Genomic DNA, 19,019 nt, shown 5'->3' with positions numbered 1-19,019 from the left:
TGATGGTTACAAGGACAGCACAATCCTGGCTGGGATCACACTGCCTTGCCCAATGGAGTTTCTCCTGGAATATCTCACTGGTTTTGGAAAAAGTTCAAGCTGCACTTCAACTTCAATGAGCAAACACAAAGATCTAAACAAGAAATAATCAGAAAAAGGTAAGAAGCAGCAGCTGGCTTTACTGGGAAAGCCTCAAGACCATCTGCCTCAGAGCTACTCCTTGCTCTCCCCAGGAATGGCATCAGTGATTCTCTCACACCTCCACACAATGCTGCCTACAAGCAGATCTCATGTAACAAACCAGCCTTTTCCCAGTGCACAGAAAGTATTTAAAATCAAAACTAAAAGGAGAAATGGTGTCACTGCTCCAGGTGCTCAGCTTGTAAGACAGAACCCAGTGGGGAGAAAGGAAACTTTTCTTTTCAAGGCTTGGACACTGATGTCAGACCAGCAGATTATTTAATCAGGAGTTCTGAGGGGCACACTTGCAAGTGGAAGTATGAAAAGCAATGCAAATGCTATCAATGGCCACCCTCTGAAGGGAGTTCCCAAACTGCTGGACACTTTGGCAGTGGCAGAGTAAAATCACAGATTATGATGGAATAACTTTGGAGTATATTATAAATATTTCCTGCCAACTACTCTCACTACAGTTCCCAGGAGAAAACACACAAAAAAAGAAGAAAGGATGCCAGTCTATGGTGTGGTTCATCACAGGCTGACCTGACTCTGCCTTCTGGACCTCACTGTGAGAAGCAGCAGGGTCTCACCTGTAGCAATTCTTTGGCTGATCCTCTTTTCTCCACATCCATCTCCAAACATTGGTTCAGGAATTCCCGGAATATTGGGGACAGTTTCTCAGGGTTCTGGAGTTCTGGTGTGCCATTAGTTGCTATCAAATATAAAGCCTGTAAAATGAAGAATAAGATGTAGCCAAAACCAAGCTTTAAAAGATGCCAAAGTGACCTGCCTTGTGGCAAGCCCTCAGATGAGAGGGCCCTGCAGCTACATCTCCTCAACTTCAGAGACTAGAACTGTAAAAATGCCACAGGTGTAGGCACTCATGACCTATTCTTGCCAGTAGCAAAATAATGTTCAAGATCTTTTGGCAACAGATACTGACCTTAGCAAAGAAAACATCAGTTTGTGACACAGCAGCACTTTCAACAATATCTTGGGTTTGCTTTCCCCAGACTATCACAGAGGCCTGAGGTCAAAGTCCTGTGTTTTATTTACAGGCAGGCAAATCTTCTAAGCATCATCACAGAATCCCAGACTGGTTTAGGTTGAAATGGATCTTAAAGCCCAACTTGTTCCACCCCTGCCTTGGGCAGGGACACCTTCCACTATTCCAGGTTATTCCAAGCCCTGACCAACCTGGCCTTGGACACTTCCAGGGATGGGGAGTCAGGATAAGGCTGAATGCAAATTCAAGACAGAATTCAGGAGGAATTTTCTTGTACTGCTGAAGCTTGTTGGCTTCTTCATTTAATTTTCTTTTTAATGCAGATTCAATTAATGAACAAGTGGTGAACACCCAGTTCCAGCAACACCAGGAGCTTCTTACCCTCAGGGGGTTCTCGTTGAGGTATGGGGGCTCTCCTTCCACCATCTCAATAGCCATGATGCCCAGGGACCAGATGTCCACTTTGGGGCCGTAGGCTTTCCGTGTCACCACCTCGGGAGCCATCCAGTACGGAGTCCCCACCATGGTGCTGCGCTTGCTCTGCTCAGGGGTGATCTGGGCACAGAACCCAAAGTCAGCTGCAGGACAACACAAGTTTAACAGGTTAAAATGGTGCACATCAGGAAGTTTTTCTAGAAGACTTTTCTATTGCTACACAAACATTTCATTGAGAGGGGTTTTGGGAGCAGTTTCTTCTTTCCTCCCCCACTACATTCTCCGTATTTAAAAAGCCAACGTGCAATGAAAATACAAAACCTGAAGGTGCTTAAGCAGGGCAGAATTCCATGGAGTGAAGACAAGGCTTTTGTCCTCTGGAAACAAGAATTATCCTGCAGAAGAATGGTGTTTTGCCCAAGAGTTCTAGAATGGTAACAGCCAAAATAAGCAATCAGGCAGAACACAGGCAGAGTGTTCTGCATGTGGTGTGTTACACAGCCTGAATTAGAAGAAATCCATCCACACTCCATGGCTTCTGCCCTGCCAAACAGATTGTACTTGTGCAGCTACTGAGGTCAACATTTCACAGCACTTTGGCCATCTATACAGGTACTACAGCTGACAGACACGGAAACAAGGCTCCAGGGAAGTGCAGTGCTACCCCACTCAGCAGCAGGAACCTGGACAAACAAACCTTTCCACAAGGTAACTACCAAAGAGAACAACCACACTCAAGAAAAGGAGAAAAGTCACCTATTCCTATAGCTTCAGGTGCAGCAGCAATGCATGTCCCATCATGTTACTTTATCCAGCTGCAGCACTCCCACTTCCCAGGCATGTAAAGCATCAATAAGAACACAGTTAAGGCAGGAGACAGATATTACCTTATCATTGACACTAAGTTAGAGAGAAGAGAGAGAGAAAGAGAGAGGGAGAGAAGAGAGAGAGAAATTTAAATTCCAGGGCGATTTTGGAAGTGTTATGCCAAGCAGTGCTAAGGAAAGAGCCAAGTCATGGAAGTGCCAAGCTGCGCCAAGACCATTTAACACAGAACTAACCCACCCTGACAGTCAAAATGATGCCTTAAAAAAAACCCAAAACCAAACAAAAACCAACCCTACAGGAGTTACCAAGGTACTCCTGCACTTTTTGGCCTTATCAAGGTGTCACAGCCACCTCCCAGCACGGCCCATTTCTGTGACCAGCCCAGGGAAGCAGCAGCATTGTGTTCTCCTGACCCTCCAGCCAGGCCTGCAGCACCAGCCAGCAGCACAGAGGAAGAAGACAGGCAGGAGCAGTTTCCCCCACCAGCAGCATGTGCAGCTGCAGTGGTGACACCTGTCCTGCCACCAGATTCCCTCAGAGAAGGGCAAGAGTTCAAAAAGAAGGTGCAGCTTCTCCCACCCTAAACTTCTGCTAAAGCACCATAACCACACAGCCCAGAACAGCTTGTTCAGCACTGATTATACCACCTCCCCTTCATACAGGGAATTTTTGCAGCTGACTCCTGTCTCCTCCTGTGTCTCCTTCCTCCTCATCCTCCCCCAATGTGCTGGCATGATGATTTTGACTCAGCTACTAACTCAGTCCTTTGACCACTTTGCTTTGACACTTCTTTTGCAATTTGGATCCTTCTCCAGCTAACTCTTTCAGCCACATCCTCTGCTGTAACTGTTCACTTCTTTTCAGCCTCTGAATCCACAGCTTGTGCACAGACACATCACATCCTTAAAATCAAATTCCCTATGCAAGCAAGCAGCACATCCAACAATGCTGGCAAGCAAATCAGGTTGCTGGTAATCTTTCTTCACACTCCATCTCATAAATAAAATGAGACTGCAAACCATCTAGAATAGGAATATTGCTAAGACACATTTTCATGGCACTTCAAATTCCTACTGAAAACACTTTTTGCTTTATATCTTTTTGCCTTAACTCTTTGATTGTTATATGCTTTGTACATTCCTACATACAAGAAAAGTAGATAATGCACCTCTTTCTCAACAGTCCTGACAGCTACCAGAGCTTTCACATAATTTTTATTTACACACACCAGAAAGGATTTACTGTCCAAGCCTATCCATGCATAACCATTACCTGAAAAGCAAGTAGTTTGTTTTGTCATGATTATATTCATGAAAGTGTTACACTTCCAGTCCAAGAAAAAGCACAGGGTTAGACTAGACTGCAATAAATGACCAATAATGCCCAATTTTCTTGTTCATGAATGGGACAAAACATTAATATCAACTCCTGACATCCTAACAAAGTCACTGCAGTTTGCTGCAACTTTGCTCTTGCAATCATTCCCATTTTGCTTCACTGTCTGTGCCAGTTACTTCCTATTTACCAACGAATTCATGAGGCCACAGGTTTGCTTCATCATCCTTCTGGGCCAACACATTCACAGCCCCAGTCTGAGGGCCCTCAGAGTATCAGCACCTGCTGTCTGATACATATTTTATAACAGAATTGGTTTCTATTACTCATAGTCAATAAAAACCACCTTAAATTTCCCTGCTAATTCTCCTTCTACCAATTTACACACTCTGAGGCAGAGATTCCTGGAAAAGGGAAATAGAACATGAAACAATTGTTGGCTACTCACTTAATTTAACTGATCCATCCATTCCTAACAGCACATTGTCACTCTTTATGTCCCTGTGGATCACCTGGTTGGCATGGAGGAACTCAAGAGCTTGCAAGCACTGGATAGGAGAGAAAAAAACACCACTCAGCAACCAGGAACAGAACTGCTGCACTTGAGCACAAATTCAAAGCCAAGTTCACACCCTCACCCAGCTCTGAGTGCAAGAATGGAAAGGTATTATTGAAAATAACCAGCAGAGGAAGCTCTTGGGCTAAAAAAAAATACACTCTGGATTTCAGGAGCTCAAAAATCATCTCACAGTGGAGTTTCTCTATTTTAACAAATGAATCCTTTAAACTCCTCATCTCCCAGGATGCTCTCAGAAATCCCTGATGTTAATTATGGCACATCCCACAGATTCATAAAGGATTAAGTGAGAGCTTTTCAGGCTGAGGTCTCACCAAGAGGAATTGGTGAGGCTTCATGTCCAACATCCACACAGCTTCTACAGTGAAGGCTGTAAAACATCTTCATTCTGAAAGGCACTAATACTGGTTTGCATTATTTTCAGATGAAAACCTTTCACACTAAGTTGCTGCCCAAAACCATAATGAAATTTACTTTTGTTATTTGAGAATAAAAGGCAAAAGAACAAAAGCCAGATTTTTCTCTTTCCATCTAAGCAGAACATTTGCAGCTTGGCACAGATGTCCCCACTGAATTATTTTTTTTTTAATCTTGGTTTGCTTTAGCAAAGTGACACTGATTTGCAAAACCAAATGTATCTAAAACACTGGGCAGCAGAGTTATGATGAAGTACAATAGTTCAGTATTTGATTTCTTCCTCAGAAAAGCTGATTAGTGTCACAGTAAACAGTTACTCTTTTGGTTCTCTGCTTCCAGCTCTGGTTTCTCTGGAAACCATTCCCTGTCCATACACGTTACTGTGCAAGTTTGCTTTCCCTCCCCTCCCTTGGGGTGAGTCACAAAACCTCTCGTCATGCTGATGGAGTCAGATGGGCTTTTTAAAAGCCTCCAGTTTCTCCTGCACAGCAGATAACACAATTCTCCTTCTGCCATGATAAAATCAAGCCTGAGCTGGATACTGGCACTTGCTCAGGGCAGAAACCACTGATAAGATGTGGTATCAGCTGCTTTTAACACTTCCATTTGAAATCTTACTGCAACCACCAAGTTATTCCATCTACAGCCTTCTGGAGCATTATTTTCTTGAGAAATCCATAAAGAAAGCTTAGCTGGCACAGAACTATAGATGCCACACACTATGGGAATGACTAAAGGGAGAAAGGGATAGTCTGCACTCAGTTCATCTTTATTTTAGCGTATGTTTAACATACTCCTGTTTCAGCAGATCCACTTCCAAACTGTGAGCAGACACCATTCCCCTTCTTCCTTCTGGAAAACACTTCAAAGCTTTCAGGAGTTTTTATTTCTCTTTCTTTTTTCTCCTTTCTACATTACCCATACACGAATATGCAGATTTTTTTCTCAGTGCCTCTGAATGTTCTTTGTTAGTCCAAATTAAAAAAGCCATTCCTTGCAGCTGCTAAACTTCTCTAATGCTCCTCCCTGAACTTTACTCATATTATTCTGTTAATAATAGTCCACATTATTCATATCTTTTTGTTAACACTGTCAGCAGGATGAGACACCCCAGGTACCAAACCCACAGATTTTATTTGCTCCGCCACCAAACATTCTCAAAAACCACTGTACCTCTTTTGTCTTACAACTTGCAAAGCCCCAGTTTTCTGAGGTAACCTAATTTTGTTATTTTCTGCAATTTTGATTTCTGCTCATGGTACCATTTATTCTTTACTCAACAGTAAAGAATGAACATTCTTTACTCAACATTCTTTACTTCAGCAGCAATTGTGGCAATTAGTGCTAATCTGAGCATGCCATCAAAATCAGGGGAATAGGGAGCACCTTCATTCCTCCAACGCAGCCCCTCACACTCACCTCTCTGCACACAGCAGCAATCTGTGCTTCATCCATACATGTCTCTGTGACCACATCTGTTAGAGAGCCTCCAGCCAGGTACTCCATCACCACAAACAATTCATCCCCTACGAGGTAACTACAAAGAGAAAAACAAAAGCATGTCCCTGTGCCATCAGGGTGACCATTTAGAGAGAGCCTCACCTGCTTCCAAGACCCCCAGGTAGAGGAAGGGCAGGTCTGAGCAGGGATAACCCCCTTGGGATGAGCAATCAGCCAGCTGGCTGCATTTACCTGTCCAGGAAGTTGACTATGTTGGGGTTCTTTAGCTCCTTCATTACCAAGATCTCATTAATTATCAGCTCCTTCTTGGGCTGTTTCTGCAAATTGATCTGTTTAATAGCCACCTGAATAACGCAAAAAAAAAATAAAACAGCAATTTCAAACCTCAGTACTCAAACCTTTCAGCCACTCTCAATACAGTGGAAAGGCAGAAGGAATCCTGTAACTGGATTAAAGGAGTTTAGAACAGTTTGTGGCTGGCAAGTTGTTGATTTATCAGCATACAACTTAAAAGAATTCAGCTTGATCAGCACACAACTTGTACCATCATCCTCTTGCAGCTGAAAGGATCCACAAACAGTAAGAGGACAGACCAGACAGCAAAGGGCATTCAGGAGGCAGAAGGATATTCACTCAATTCCATATCAACAGGCCTGAAGCAGAAGAGAATCCTGTAGCACTCAGAGAGAAAATCTGAGCCCACCAATGGAAGGCGAGGTAATTTGCTGTTCTTTATTCTGACCAAACTGGTGTTTGGGTGTAAGGAATGCTGGGAGGCAGAGGGAATTCCTCTCAAAGGCATTAATGAACTACCCAAGACAGAAAAGAGAAGATAAAGGCCCACCTCATCCAGGAAATAAATAACAAGGACAAGTACTACAATGGAGAAGAAACATCCCAGCTGTACTAACTCCAACACTCTAAGGAGGCAGTTTGGAGCTCAGCAAGACAACCTGGGCTGACTCCAAAACCAAACACGAGAACCAACATAATCCTGTAAAAATTATTGTAATTATACTGCCAAGGACATTAAAGGAAGAAATTCTCATCATTCTGCAGCACAGAGTGACAAAATAACCATGACTGGAGGTGGAGCAGGGTCTTGTGGGAGTTTGGAATGGAGACATCAATGAGCAGATATTCCACAACCCCTCTTGAGCTCCTGTGCCATGGCAAATCATCCTGTCTGAGAGGGAAATAATTCTAATATCCAACCAGAATTTCCGTTATGGCAATTTTTGTCTGTTCCCTCCTGTCCTGTCACTGGGTAGCTCTAAGAGGAGTGTTCCTCTTACTGAACAAACCTAACTCTGTCCTCAGGCATTAAGCAGAGGAAACCTGAGCACTGCATGAAGTGGCAAAGTGCAGAGCAGTGCTCAGAAAGGCCCTGGACCCCAAAATTCACTCTGTAATCAGCAAGAGGACATGAATTCTGCAGTGTGGAGAGAGCAAACTAAGAGACACCGAGGTGATGGCAAGGCTCATGTTGCATTGAGATGTATTCCTCCACTGCAGGACTGCTGAATGTGGTTACTGCAGAAAGGACATTTACTTATCAGTGACCTAAAGAATGCCTACTTGGGGATATTTAAAGGAAAATTTAGGAAAGAATTTAAATAAAAACATGGAGAGAAAATGAAGGAAATCTGAAGTTAAACAGAGACAAATAATTCCTAAAATCTGAGTCCCAAGATATGGTCACTGATGCCACCAATTCCACTGGAGAAACCAAGGGATGAAAGCAAAGAGCAGGATATGGAGAAACATTCTGAGGGCATCAAATGAGAAAAGCTGCTTCCCTAGAGACAGCCACAGCCAAGTGTGCCAAGACTAAACAAAATTTCATTTCTGAAAACATAACACAACAATGCGTGCAATTCTTGAAGGATAAACCATTTTACAAACTCAGTTCTGGAACACCTCACTCTCTCTGCTTTTCATTGGAAAGACAAATCTCTGTTTTTAGCTTTCACCATCTGATTACTATAGAACAAGCACATTGTTAAAACTGACTATGACAAAGAGATCTGAGAGGTGATAGCAGCAATGGGAGCCACTGAAAGAAATCACTCAAATAATTCTGGCCACCTACAGAAGAACATTTAAACAAAAAAAGAACACAGGAATCTTACCTCCTGCCCTGTTGCCACATCAATAGCTGTGAAAACTGTACCTGAAGCCCTGTGAAGAGAAAGAAAAATGTTACAGCAAGTTGCATCTTCCTGTGTAACAAACACACACATGAACAGCCAAGTCAAAAACACAGAATTGTTTCAGTTTTCAATTCAGAATTTCCACCACTTTTCCAGTGATGCCTTCACTGTTTCTTTACTTTACTGTTTGCTGCCCAGAGAGGTCACAGCTGCCCCAGCCCTGGAAGTGCTCAAGGTCAAGTTGAACAGGGTTTGGAGCAACCTGGGATAGTGGAAGGTGTCTCTGCCCATGGCAGGGGGTGGAACTTCAAGGGATGGCTCTAAGGTCCCTACCCACCCTAACATGGGTGGGATTCTGTGATTTATCTCCTGAATGCAGCCAACATCTCTGCCTGCACAGGCAGTGGTGTGAGGCAGAGAACAGCACCCTGCTGCTAACACTGGCCCACTGGGGATAAAAGTTGGGGTCAATACTTACCCCTGCCCAATTTTTTCATATCTGGTGTATTTTTTCTTGGGATCTCCTATGCTTACAATAGTGCCTGAAAGAAAAAAACAATCAAAATTCAGTCCAATCTCACTGCCCTTTAACAGCAGGGCTGGCCTGGCCAAGATAGGCACAAGAATGGATCAGCTCAAGTAGCAAAGCTGCTGCACCAACAGCCAAAGCTGCAGGGGAGCATTAACACAGTGAAAAATAATCACCAAGATGATTATGGAACAAGCAACAGCAGAAACTATTTTGTTACTATGGTTTGATTGAAGTGCAGTTGTGACTTCTATCCCTGTTTTCCACCCCACAGGGCTCCAAGCATTACAAACCCTCCAAGCCAGCGCTGCTGCACACAAAGCCACCCAAGCACTGCACACAAAGCAAGGCAGAGGCCAAAACTCTCCCACTGCTCCCCTGCTTATCTGAAATGAAGGCACTTACGTAGTTTTTCCATGATGTCTTCATCTGACATCTTGGTTTTCTTTTTCTGTTTGTCCCCTGCTTTGGAGGCGCTGTCGGCGCAGGTGTCACCGGCCGGGGCAGGGATGGGGTCAATGACAGAGCGGGTGTAAATCTGCAAGGGTCACAAGAGACCTGAGCAGCTGCTCTGCCACCACTGAAACCCACCACAGCCCTCAAAGATCCCCAAGCAACAATTTATAACAGGTAGGAGGCAGAAATTAGAGCTGAGACACGTTAAAGCTCCATAAAACAAGATGCTGGCAACATTACTGACCTCTCAAAGAGATCCAGGCATCTCCTGAACAGAGAGGATGCCAGGAGATTCCACAGTGGGTTCCTCAGATTTTTATCTGCTTATTCTTTATAACCCATACCAGTTAACAGAGCAGAAACCACTATTTAATAGTGAGATCAACTTCTACTAAGATCTGAAGGAAAAAGATGTTTGATTGCCATCAAAAAGATGCCACCAAAAGAAGGATGAGATTCTCAAATACTTTCCAGTTGTCTCCAATTTAAGGTTTTTTAAGGGATTTAATTTCATAGAGCTTGATTTAACTTCCTCCTGAGCTGTACACAGATATACACAGCTACTCCAGAAATATCCAGCTCTGGACCTCTCACCTTTTATATGTCTAAATCCCAAGAGTAAGAAATTATAAAGCAATATTCCCTAGACAAATAAACATAATTCCCATTTGCACTGCTGGAAAAAGTGGGCAGCAAAATGAACAGCTCCCACAGCCAAAAGAAGGAGCTGGAGTAAATGGGACCCCTGGGACACCATTACCAAGGTGTGCAGATGAGGGCTGCCCTAAAACTTAATTATAACATCTTCTCTAGCATTTCACTATTCCTGTAGTGCTGATGGCTTTGTGAGTGAAATAAGCTTTCAAATCTAAAATTTGCATTGGTTGGGGTTTAGGTGGTGCACTTGGAGGGGCTACCACGCTGCAACCCAATCAAATAAAGGAAAGCAAATACATTACACCTGTATCACTGTGCTGCACAAAGTTACACAAATGGCCTATTGGTTTTATTTAGGAATAAGAACCCTCCTCCTCCTCACATCTCGAGTTGAAGGATAAGCATAACTGGATGTCTTCAACACAAGCTGACAAACAAATCGACAAATTTCAATGATCTGAGAGGTTTTTTCCAACCTAAATAATCCTATGATTCTATTAACTACAGGACTTCTAATCCAACTGATACTCAGAAACTAGGTATTTTCTTAGCAAATTCAAAAAACAGAACTTTTCCCTAAAAACTTACAGCAGCTTATTGCCCAAATAAAACACTTCCTTAAAAAGCAGAAGTTCTGCAATGCTGAGAAATGCAGGTCTGTCAGTTTTACAGCCGCTCACCGATTTTGTGTGATCTGGCCGTGGAGCAATGACAGGAGGAGGAGCCTCTTCATCATCCTCATCATCATCTGCCACAGCTGTTGATGGTTCTGAACCTTTGGCATTGGTCTACATTTTTACCAAAGTTTAAAAAAAATAAATGAATTCTCTCCCACAGTATTAAAGACTTTATATTTTTTTTCTTCACATTAAGAGAAAATAATTCTTACCAATGTCAAAAGAAAATAATTTAAACCATTCAGTCTATCCTTCAGTTATTACATTTTATTATCAGACTCAAACGCTGTTGCTGCAGTAAAATATGTGACTGACCACCCAAATTTATGTTTCTATTCCACAAAAAAACCTCTTAATTTTTATACTTTTAATCTTTACACAGTTTAATACTTCAAGATTCAGGATATTACAAGTACAGAAAACCTGAACTTGTATGCACCACAGAATATCCAAATAATAGTAAACACACTCACCGTTGGTGCTCCTGAAGGGAAACCATCTTTTTCTAAACAGGACAAATAACAGAATACACAAAATCATCAGAAAAGAAGTAATAAAAAGTGAACTTTGTCAAGTACAGGGTAAGAATATTACAAAGCCTTATTACTAAGCTACTTTTGGAAAGAATTTGGAAGAAAGGTTGTAAAACTGCACCTGTTTGTGGGACAGTCCTTCTCTCATCCCCCATGTAGGAGTCACAAATTATTCTGCACTGCTGATGTCACCAGCTGGTGACATCAAGTTCAGAGCCAGCTGTGAGGAGCAAGGCCTCCAGCACAAAACCAGTTCATCCCAGTCCCAGAGCCCCAGCTTGATAAACACAGCCCATTCAAGCTCATTTTGGCTGCTCTTCTGAATGATGCAGTTCCCTTTCTTCCCCTCTCCACTTAAAAAAGGAAATTAACTGGACAACAACAGCTTCCAGTCAGTTTTCAATCCATCTTTGTATATCTGTGCCTCATTGAAATGCACCTTGATTTTAGCACTTGAACCTGATTTATCACTCTGACATAGAGGAAGACAGTGCTCCAAATTCCCAACTCCAATGTCTCGCACACTTGGCTCTCACCTGGAGCAGAAAAACTCAGATATTTCTGTTTTGCTGTGTCTTTGGAGTCGTAGAATTTCAGCACATCTAGTACCGCCTGGGGGTTTTTCTTCTGTTCTAGCTTGGTGATATTTGAGGTCTGCAGCAGCCTAGCCCATTGTTCTGGCATTCCCTGAAAAAAAAACCAGGGGATTTAAAGCATCCTTTTTGTATTTTAAAGGTTTTTTGAAAGCAAAACCAATTTCTTCCCTCTATAAAAGCATAACATGCACAGCCTTAAGCACGCAAGTGAGTAGGATGGGGAGCCAAAGGTGGAAATAGAGATCACAGGACACAACTCCTCCAGGTATGCTGGGCCAGATGTGAGGAGTGGGAACACAGAAACACTCAACAGATCCAGTGTTACCCAGTAAAGAGAGCAAACTGAAGAGGGTTTGTCAGGGAGGGCTCCCCCAGGTGCCACTGGCATTGCAGAAGCACTAACAGGTCACAGTGTGCTGTGCAAGCACAAAGGAAAAACAGCTCCTGGGTAGAAAGAAGGACTAAATTGCACTTTATTCTAAAGCTCTGCCTTGGCTTCACTGCAGCACTGACCCATGGTGCTCCCTGAGCTGCTCCAAGGCTGGAATACTCACAGTGAACTCTCCAGTGACAGCATCGAAGCCAACATGGATGGTGTGTTCAAAATCTGATGGTGGGGAGATTTCTGGCCTCTCCTTTTCCTTCTTCTTGCTTCCTGAAAAAGACATTCAAAGATCTCAATGTTAGAAAGAAGTTTTTCCCAGTGAGGGTGCTGAGGCCCTGGCACAGGGTGCCCAGAGAAGCTGTGGCTGCCCCCGGATCCCTGGGAGTGCCCAAGGCCAGGTTGGACAGGGCTTGGAGCAGCCTGGGATGGTGGAAGGTGTCCCTGCCCATGGCAGGGGTGGCACTGGATGGGTTTTCATTCCTTTCCAACCCAAATTGTGCTAGGATTCCGTAATTCCTTGTTCCATTCAAATAATGTATACTCTGGCAGTAAGAAAATAAGAGATTAAGAGCACCTGAGTGCTCAGTTGAGCACATGAAATCTAAACATATTAAATGTTTACAATGCAAAAAAGGACATTTTAATATAGATTAAGAACAGCAGAAAAGACAACTTCAGTTCAACCTCAAGTTCACCCTAAAGACACTTAAAACTCAGTTGCCTCACTGCTTCAATTCAAGGTAATTAATGCAAACTAAGACTTCCTGTGATGAAGATAAGAGTTTATAGCCTCAGAGCAATTACCTAATTTAAATTAAAGGTGGGGGAAGCATAATAAGTACCAGAAGCAGGAACAAATAATTAGAAGGACCACATGCACAATCCAACCTAGAGTCAATTGAATTTATAAGACATTTTCTAACACCTCAGGCTTTGGATTTTTGTTTGTTTGTTTTGGGAGTTTTCAGGGTGTGGCTCAGGAGGGAGGGGGGTTTATTTTAATTTAATTTTTCTGCTTTGTTTCTAAATTCACCTTAAAAGTCCTGTTGTTTGAGTATAGAAAAAGCAGGTAAAGCAGCACTCTCTTGGTTACTAGACAGCAAGCAAAGCTGGTGCTGCTCAGAGGCAGGAATCCATGTGAAATCCCCTCCTGCTGGGAAGGGAAGCACGGGGAGTGAGGACAATACTCAGAATGAAAAGCCATGTGGGCTGCTGGAGCTGAACAATGCCGTGGAAAGACACGGCTGTTATAAACAGGATATCTTTAATATGGCTGCACAGGGCAGAGCCAAAAAGCAAACAGGCTGTCAGATGTTTCATTAACACACAGGAGAAACTCACTGCTTTGAGAAGCAAGGGAAGCACCATTTCTGATCTATTTCTTGCAGGTTTTTATGTGGAAGCAAAGGAGAATAATATAAATATATATATATAAAGCTGTATTTCTCAGGAAGGCTCCTGTTTGGGAGCACTTGACATGCAGTGAACAGGAGCTGGTGCTCAAGCCCTTCAGCATGTGCTGGGTAAATAAACCCACTCCTTCCAAAAAGACACAGATCCCATGAGTAGGCAAGGCAAGGAGGCTGAAAGCCATTGCTCTGCCCACAGGAACAGCAGAGCAGCACTTCAAACAAACAGCCCCAGCCAGAGGCAAGCCCGGTGAGTCATGTGCTGGCAGGACATCCTCAGCTCTGAGAACAAGGCCATGGTGAGGCCACGCTGCCTCCCAGCCCTGGACTGAAACAGGAATCCCTCCAGTGCAGGGCAATGCTCCTTCCCAACTGCACAGAGTGAGCCACAAAGAGCAAAGTCTGTAGGAAGAACATGAGAAGCTACCACAGGTTGGTGGCTGCACCCCAAAAGAGAGTCCAGCCCGCTGAGGGTGCTGAATGTGGCAGGTCTGGGTGCTGTGCAGTGCAGAAGTTCTGTCTTACCCCTTCAGTCCTGCAGAAATAGGTGTTTAACCAATTTGTTATTGGTCATGGCACCCAGAATTTGGCCCTTGGCCCTGCAGAGATACAGAGGTCCTTTGGAAGGATTTGGTGAGAATCCTTCTGGAGAAGGCTGGAGAAAGGCTCTGTCTGATTAAGAAGTTGCCTCAAATACAAGCAGACTCTTCCCCAAGTGAAGCCAAAGGCATCAAATTTGGCCCTTGGCCCTGCAGAGACATAGAGGTCCTTTGGAAGGATTTGGTGAGCTGGAGAAAGGCTCTGTCTGATTGAAAAGGTGCCTCAAATACAAGCAGACTCTTCCCCCAGTGAAGCCACAGGCACTCAGCAAGGTGTCAGCCTCGGTACTTCCCAGAGCAAAGCCATCCTCAGGCTGCCCTTGCTTCCCACCAACCAAATTCCATGCACAATTCAAGAAGCACAGCTGCTTCCCAACAGCTGGAGGCAGCAGGCAGCTGATTCCAGATGTGCACCTGGAGTTGCTGAGCTCCAGCTGAAACCACACCAAAATGTGCCCCCAAACACGTGATGTGCAGGATCTGGGTGATGCCCTCAGCACCTCCTTCAGTGCTTTCTGCTCAAAGACAACCATTTCTGGTTTTAGGGGACTACTTTAAAGCTTTCCAAAACCACACAGAGGTTCCTTTCACTTCAGAAGTCAGGCCAAGAAAATTCATGGCAATAAAGTGCTCTAGTAAGAAGATGACTATCACTTCATTTATCCTAAACAATGGAACCAGGGGGGAAAAAAATCTTCCATGACTGGTGATTAAATAATCCCTTCAAACCCTTAGGATTATTTCAGCACAGAACTAGCTCAGACTTGGGACAGAAACTGTGTAATTGCTAAATCTCTTTATCTGCAAGTCCCCCAAAGCACAAGAACCTCCCAAGAGAGGATCCAGGAGCAGATGAGGCTGGCCAGGAGGGACCTTGCAAAATCATATGGACAGAGATGTGCAGACAAAGCCAAACAACATTCCTGGATTATGGCAAGGATTTTTTCTTTTTCTGAAAAGGAAAACTGAACATTTCAGTAGTGATTTGTTAAACTTACACACTGCCTGGAGACATTTTTCCTATGACAAAATTTCTACCCCAGGTTGACAGATTATTTTGCATCCAATCCAAATATATTTTTTAAATCTGAGCATGAAGTCAATATTTCTGCAAAGCTTCCCAGCAGCTGAATTTAAAGAAAAGAAGGATTTAAATGGACATTTCTGGGGAGGGTGTGTCCCAGCCATGCTAATGAAGAAAACAACTAACATCTGACCATTGTGTGAGTGCCAGAAAGACACTGTGCCCACTTCTGTTCTGCTCACATTCAACAGCCAGTTTTGCAGACTTGAGGGCCAAAATCCCTTCTTTGGATATTTATCTTAGCCTTGCTGCAGGTCATGCAATAGACAAGTTTCTTCCAAATTAAAAAGATACAACTTCCAGATAGTTTCTCTAATTTGGGTAATTCAATTTTCATTTTTCCTAATATCTTGCCATGCAGGAAAGCCTGCTTTTCTTTCAGGAGATTAGCTGAATTACATTTTTAAAATCTAGAAAACACAAACTGACACTCATTTCCTCTAAAATGCAGTTTTCTCAGCAGAAATCCTTTCTCCTACTTTCAGTTTGCAACACAAAGTATCAGTAGGTAGATGCTAAATAAATATGCAGATTGATTTGCCTAAACTTGGTACTTGTCAATATCTAGAGTGGTCTGAATAATCATCAAAGGACTCCAAAGCAACTTCAGATGAGCCAATACAACTTTAGATAATTCTTCAATCACCTCCCCATTCCAGCAATGAACAAACCCACCATCAAAATGAAAAGAGAAAAAAGGTGTCATGGAATGACACAAAGCTCTCACTTGCATTCATAATTCATTTGTTACTAATTCAGAGCAAGGAAAACCTTCCTTAATGTGGGATTTATGTTCTACTTCATTATGTTACTTCATCCCTGCCTGTAAAAGGGCTCAAATGCTCTGATGAGCCACCAATGGAACAGCATAAAGAGAAGTGCCATCCTAGCTCCTAAACTCCTAATCTTGCCTGAAGATGGACAGATTTGATCCTTGCACAAGATTTCCCTGCAGTATTTCCTTGTGGGACCTACAAGAACATGGTCAAACACCCATTTCTGCAGGACTGAAGGGCTGAGGCAGAACCTGCTCCAGACACAGAGCACTGCACTGACCTGACAGCACCAAACCTGTCACCTTCAGCACCCAAATTCAGCACCCCAAGGGCTGCAGTCTCTCTTGGGGTGCTGCCACCAACCTGTGGTAGCTTCTCATGTTCTCCTTACACACTTTGTACTTTGGGGCTCACACATATCAGCAGAAAGACCACCACTGCTACAGCCACAGATAGGCTACTTCACAATAAATGAAATAACCTCCTTCTAGAAGCTACACTGGCCAAATCCTTCCATCCTACAAAAAAAGGAAACACACTTTCTACTGCTGAGAGCAGAAAGCCAGGTCTTGGGAACAGAGGGAAACCTGTCTCTCTGGGTTTGATCTCCAGGGAGAGGCAGGCTGCAGAGCTGCTCACACAGCTGAGAGAGAGTGAAAACCAGCCCTGGGGAAAACACTCAGCCAAGAGAATAATCAACCAGAGGAGCAGAATCTCTTCAAACAACCAAACCTGTGTCAGCATGACTGAACCAGTCCTGCCCAGCACACCAGCAAAGAGGCACAGGGAGCCAAGAGCACACAAGGCACCAAGAGCAGCAGGGTCCTCTCCAAGGTGCATATTAAAAGTCACGTTAACCAGCAGATTAATAAAATGCTTAGCAGATTTAGGTCAGGCTTAAGTCTCTGTGCAGTTTTACCATCTCAGATGTTAGAAGTGTTTCTATCTATGCACTGTTTTATTGTACATGGACACATAATCTGGAGAACCAGGAGAAAGAGCTCCATTGCTGTACATGCACTTCCCATACAGAAAAGAGGACAAATAACACACAAATACAGTCTAGTATTCATTATAGCATTTTTTTTTCCTCAGAAATAATCTTCTTTACAGCAACCCAGGTTTATCTCCACTAGTAATCAATCCTAACAGTGCAGTCCCACAGACAAAAATATGTAATTTCCCTGAGTTTTCTTTCATGCAACTGCACCTTCACCACTATTTCTTTAGTGACTTTTTTTCCTCCTCAAGGTGCCACATAAATGACCAGCAACCTGAATTAATTACCAAACTAGCTGGGTGCTCAGTTTGAACCAGAAACTTGCATCTAAGTAACATGATCCCCAGGAATGCCAAACATTGATTAGGGCTGTTTGGAAATGCATTACAAACAGGGGCTGCTTTTCCAATCCCCTTCGACAGGCTGGACTCTGACATCTAAAGCACCACCAAAACTTACAAGGAGACTAACGAATAAAAATAGGAGTGGAAAAAGGAGGCATCTCACCTTTTTCATTATAGAATATGGAGATGATTTTATGCCTGGGTTTCCTCTCTTCTGGGACAGAGGGCAGGGGTTTAAAGCTGTTGTTGGTCGGTAACTGGTCTTTGCCCCCTGCACTGAAGATAGCGCTGCTCATGCGGACAGGAGGGGCAGGGGGCTTGTCTTCCAGCTCTCCGTTGTCAGACATGGTTCTCAATAGCTAGGGGAAGCCCTGGAAGAGAAGAAAAAATGTGATTTGAACACAGGAAAAGAGCATGGAGTACATGAATGTACCATTCCTTCTGCTGGCACAGGGGAAGGAGGCGTGAGTTCAACTCTGAGGAACGCAGACACTGCCGCCTCCACCAAAGGAAGCAAATCCCTTCCTCATTCCCACTTCTGGGCCACCCATTCATTGGTGCCAGCAGCAGCAGCATTTGTGGGATGGAGCCACAAACATTTCCAGTGATAAAAGTAACCCACACCAAATGAGCAACTCCAAATCTGGTTCTGTTCACACAAAGTACAGCATCCTTTGGGGGTAGCTCTAGTCCAAAAAGCTTCATGCTGTAGAGTCAAACAGCTTTGAAAGCCTTCCCTTCTTGTCATTTATCAGACAAAGGAACAGATTATGTTTGTAAGCCATAATTCAGGTCACTATCCACATTAAGTGGCACTCAAAACATCTCTACCCAAATCACACAGCCTACATTAAAGAGCTCAGCACTGAGATCCACAGGACCCACTCCGGTGCCAAACTTTCTCCACTTGCAGAAAATAACACATAGTATCACCACAAAGCTCTGAATCCTCAACAAAAACATGAGTGAGAAAACAGACAAACAGCTGCTGGAGCTGCAACCACAGCACAATAAAACATCTACGTGACACATTCCCCATTCAGAAAGATCTCTGCTAGCATTTCCTCCCTCCTTGGAGTATTTCAGGGATTTTTGTTCTGATCACCAGGAAACAGGCAGCCTGTGTGCTACAGAGTGAAGAGCACAAAGAAAGATGTACAGAAAATACTTCTCAATGACAGGTATCAAACAGTAACAAATGTACCCTCAGTTCCTCTGTTCTCTCAAATGACAAGCTACCTCTTTGGGACAGGAGCCAACACATCTTTGTGTTGACTTCCTTCTCCTCTCACAACAGTTGGAGAGGGAAATGGGAATTTCATTGGGAAATGAATGGGTTCCTGGTGCCCACCAGCTTCCCCATCACATCTCAAGGCATGACTCACATGATCAGTGCCATTGACGAGAGCCACAGCAAGGCAGTGCCATCCCCTGTCACTTACTGTGCTCCAAACAGCACAACACCTGCATCCTGCCCGGCAGCACAGCTAAAACAACGTGGGCTGTCATTCCCTGCCATTCCACAGGCTGGCTGAACGCTGCCAAACCCCAACAGAGACACACAACTCAGGCCAGCAGCCTG

At 43.7% G+C, this 19,019-nt stretch overlaps 1 protein-coding gene across 1 annotated transcript in view; it reads right to left on the bottom strand.

The window, feature by feature from the left end:
• PAK2 (p21 (RAC1) activated kinase 2) overlaps positions 1-19,019 on the bottom strand; it is a 42,440-nt gene that overhangs the window by 3,687 nt on the left and 19,734 nt on the right. Inside the window, exons 2-14 of the mRNA XM_074546925.1 lie at positions 17,601-17,808; positions 12,395-12,495; positions 11,781-11,931; positions 11,185-11,216; positions 10,715-10,822; positions 9,327-9,459; positions 8,871-8,934; positions 8,372-8,420; positions 6,471-6,583; positions 6,198-6,315; positions 4,233-4,332; positions 1,568-1,764; positions 771-908 (exon numbers count right to left, since the gene is read on the bottom strand). Coding sequence (XP_074403026.1) covers positions 771-908; positions 1,568-1,764; positions 4,233-4,332; positions 6,198-6,315; positions 6,471-6,583; positions 8,372-8,420; positions 8,871-8,934; positions 9,327-9,459; positions 10,715-10,822; positions 11,185-11,216; positions 11,781-11,931; positions 12,395-12,495; positions 17,601-17,784 — 1,488 coding nt within the window. The 5' untranslated portion in view covers positions 17,785-17,808. The remainder of the gene's footprint in view (positions 1-770; positions 909-1,567; positions 1,765-4,232; positions 4,333-6,197; positions 6,316-6,470; positions 6,584-8,371; positions 8,421-8,870; positions 8,935-9,326; positions 9,460-10,714; positions 10,823-11,184; positions 11,217-11,780; positions 11,932-12,394; positions 12,496-17,600; positions 17,809-19,019) is intronic.

This window comes from Zonotrichia albicollis, chromosome 9, assembly GCF_047830755.1.
Source record: "Zonotrichia albicollis isolate bZonAlb1 chromosome 9, bZonAlb1.hap1, whole genome shotgun sequence".
NCBI lineage: Eukaryota > Metazoa > Chordata > Aves > Passeriformes > Passerellidae > Zonotrichia > Zonotrichia albicollis.
Note: the sequence above shows the minus strand (reverse complement) of the source record. Positions and strands in the feature narration are given on the sequence as shown.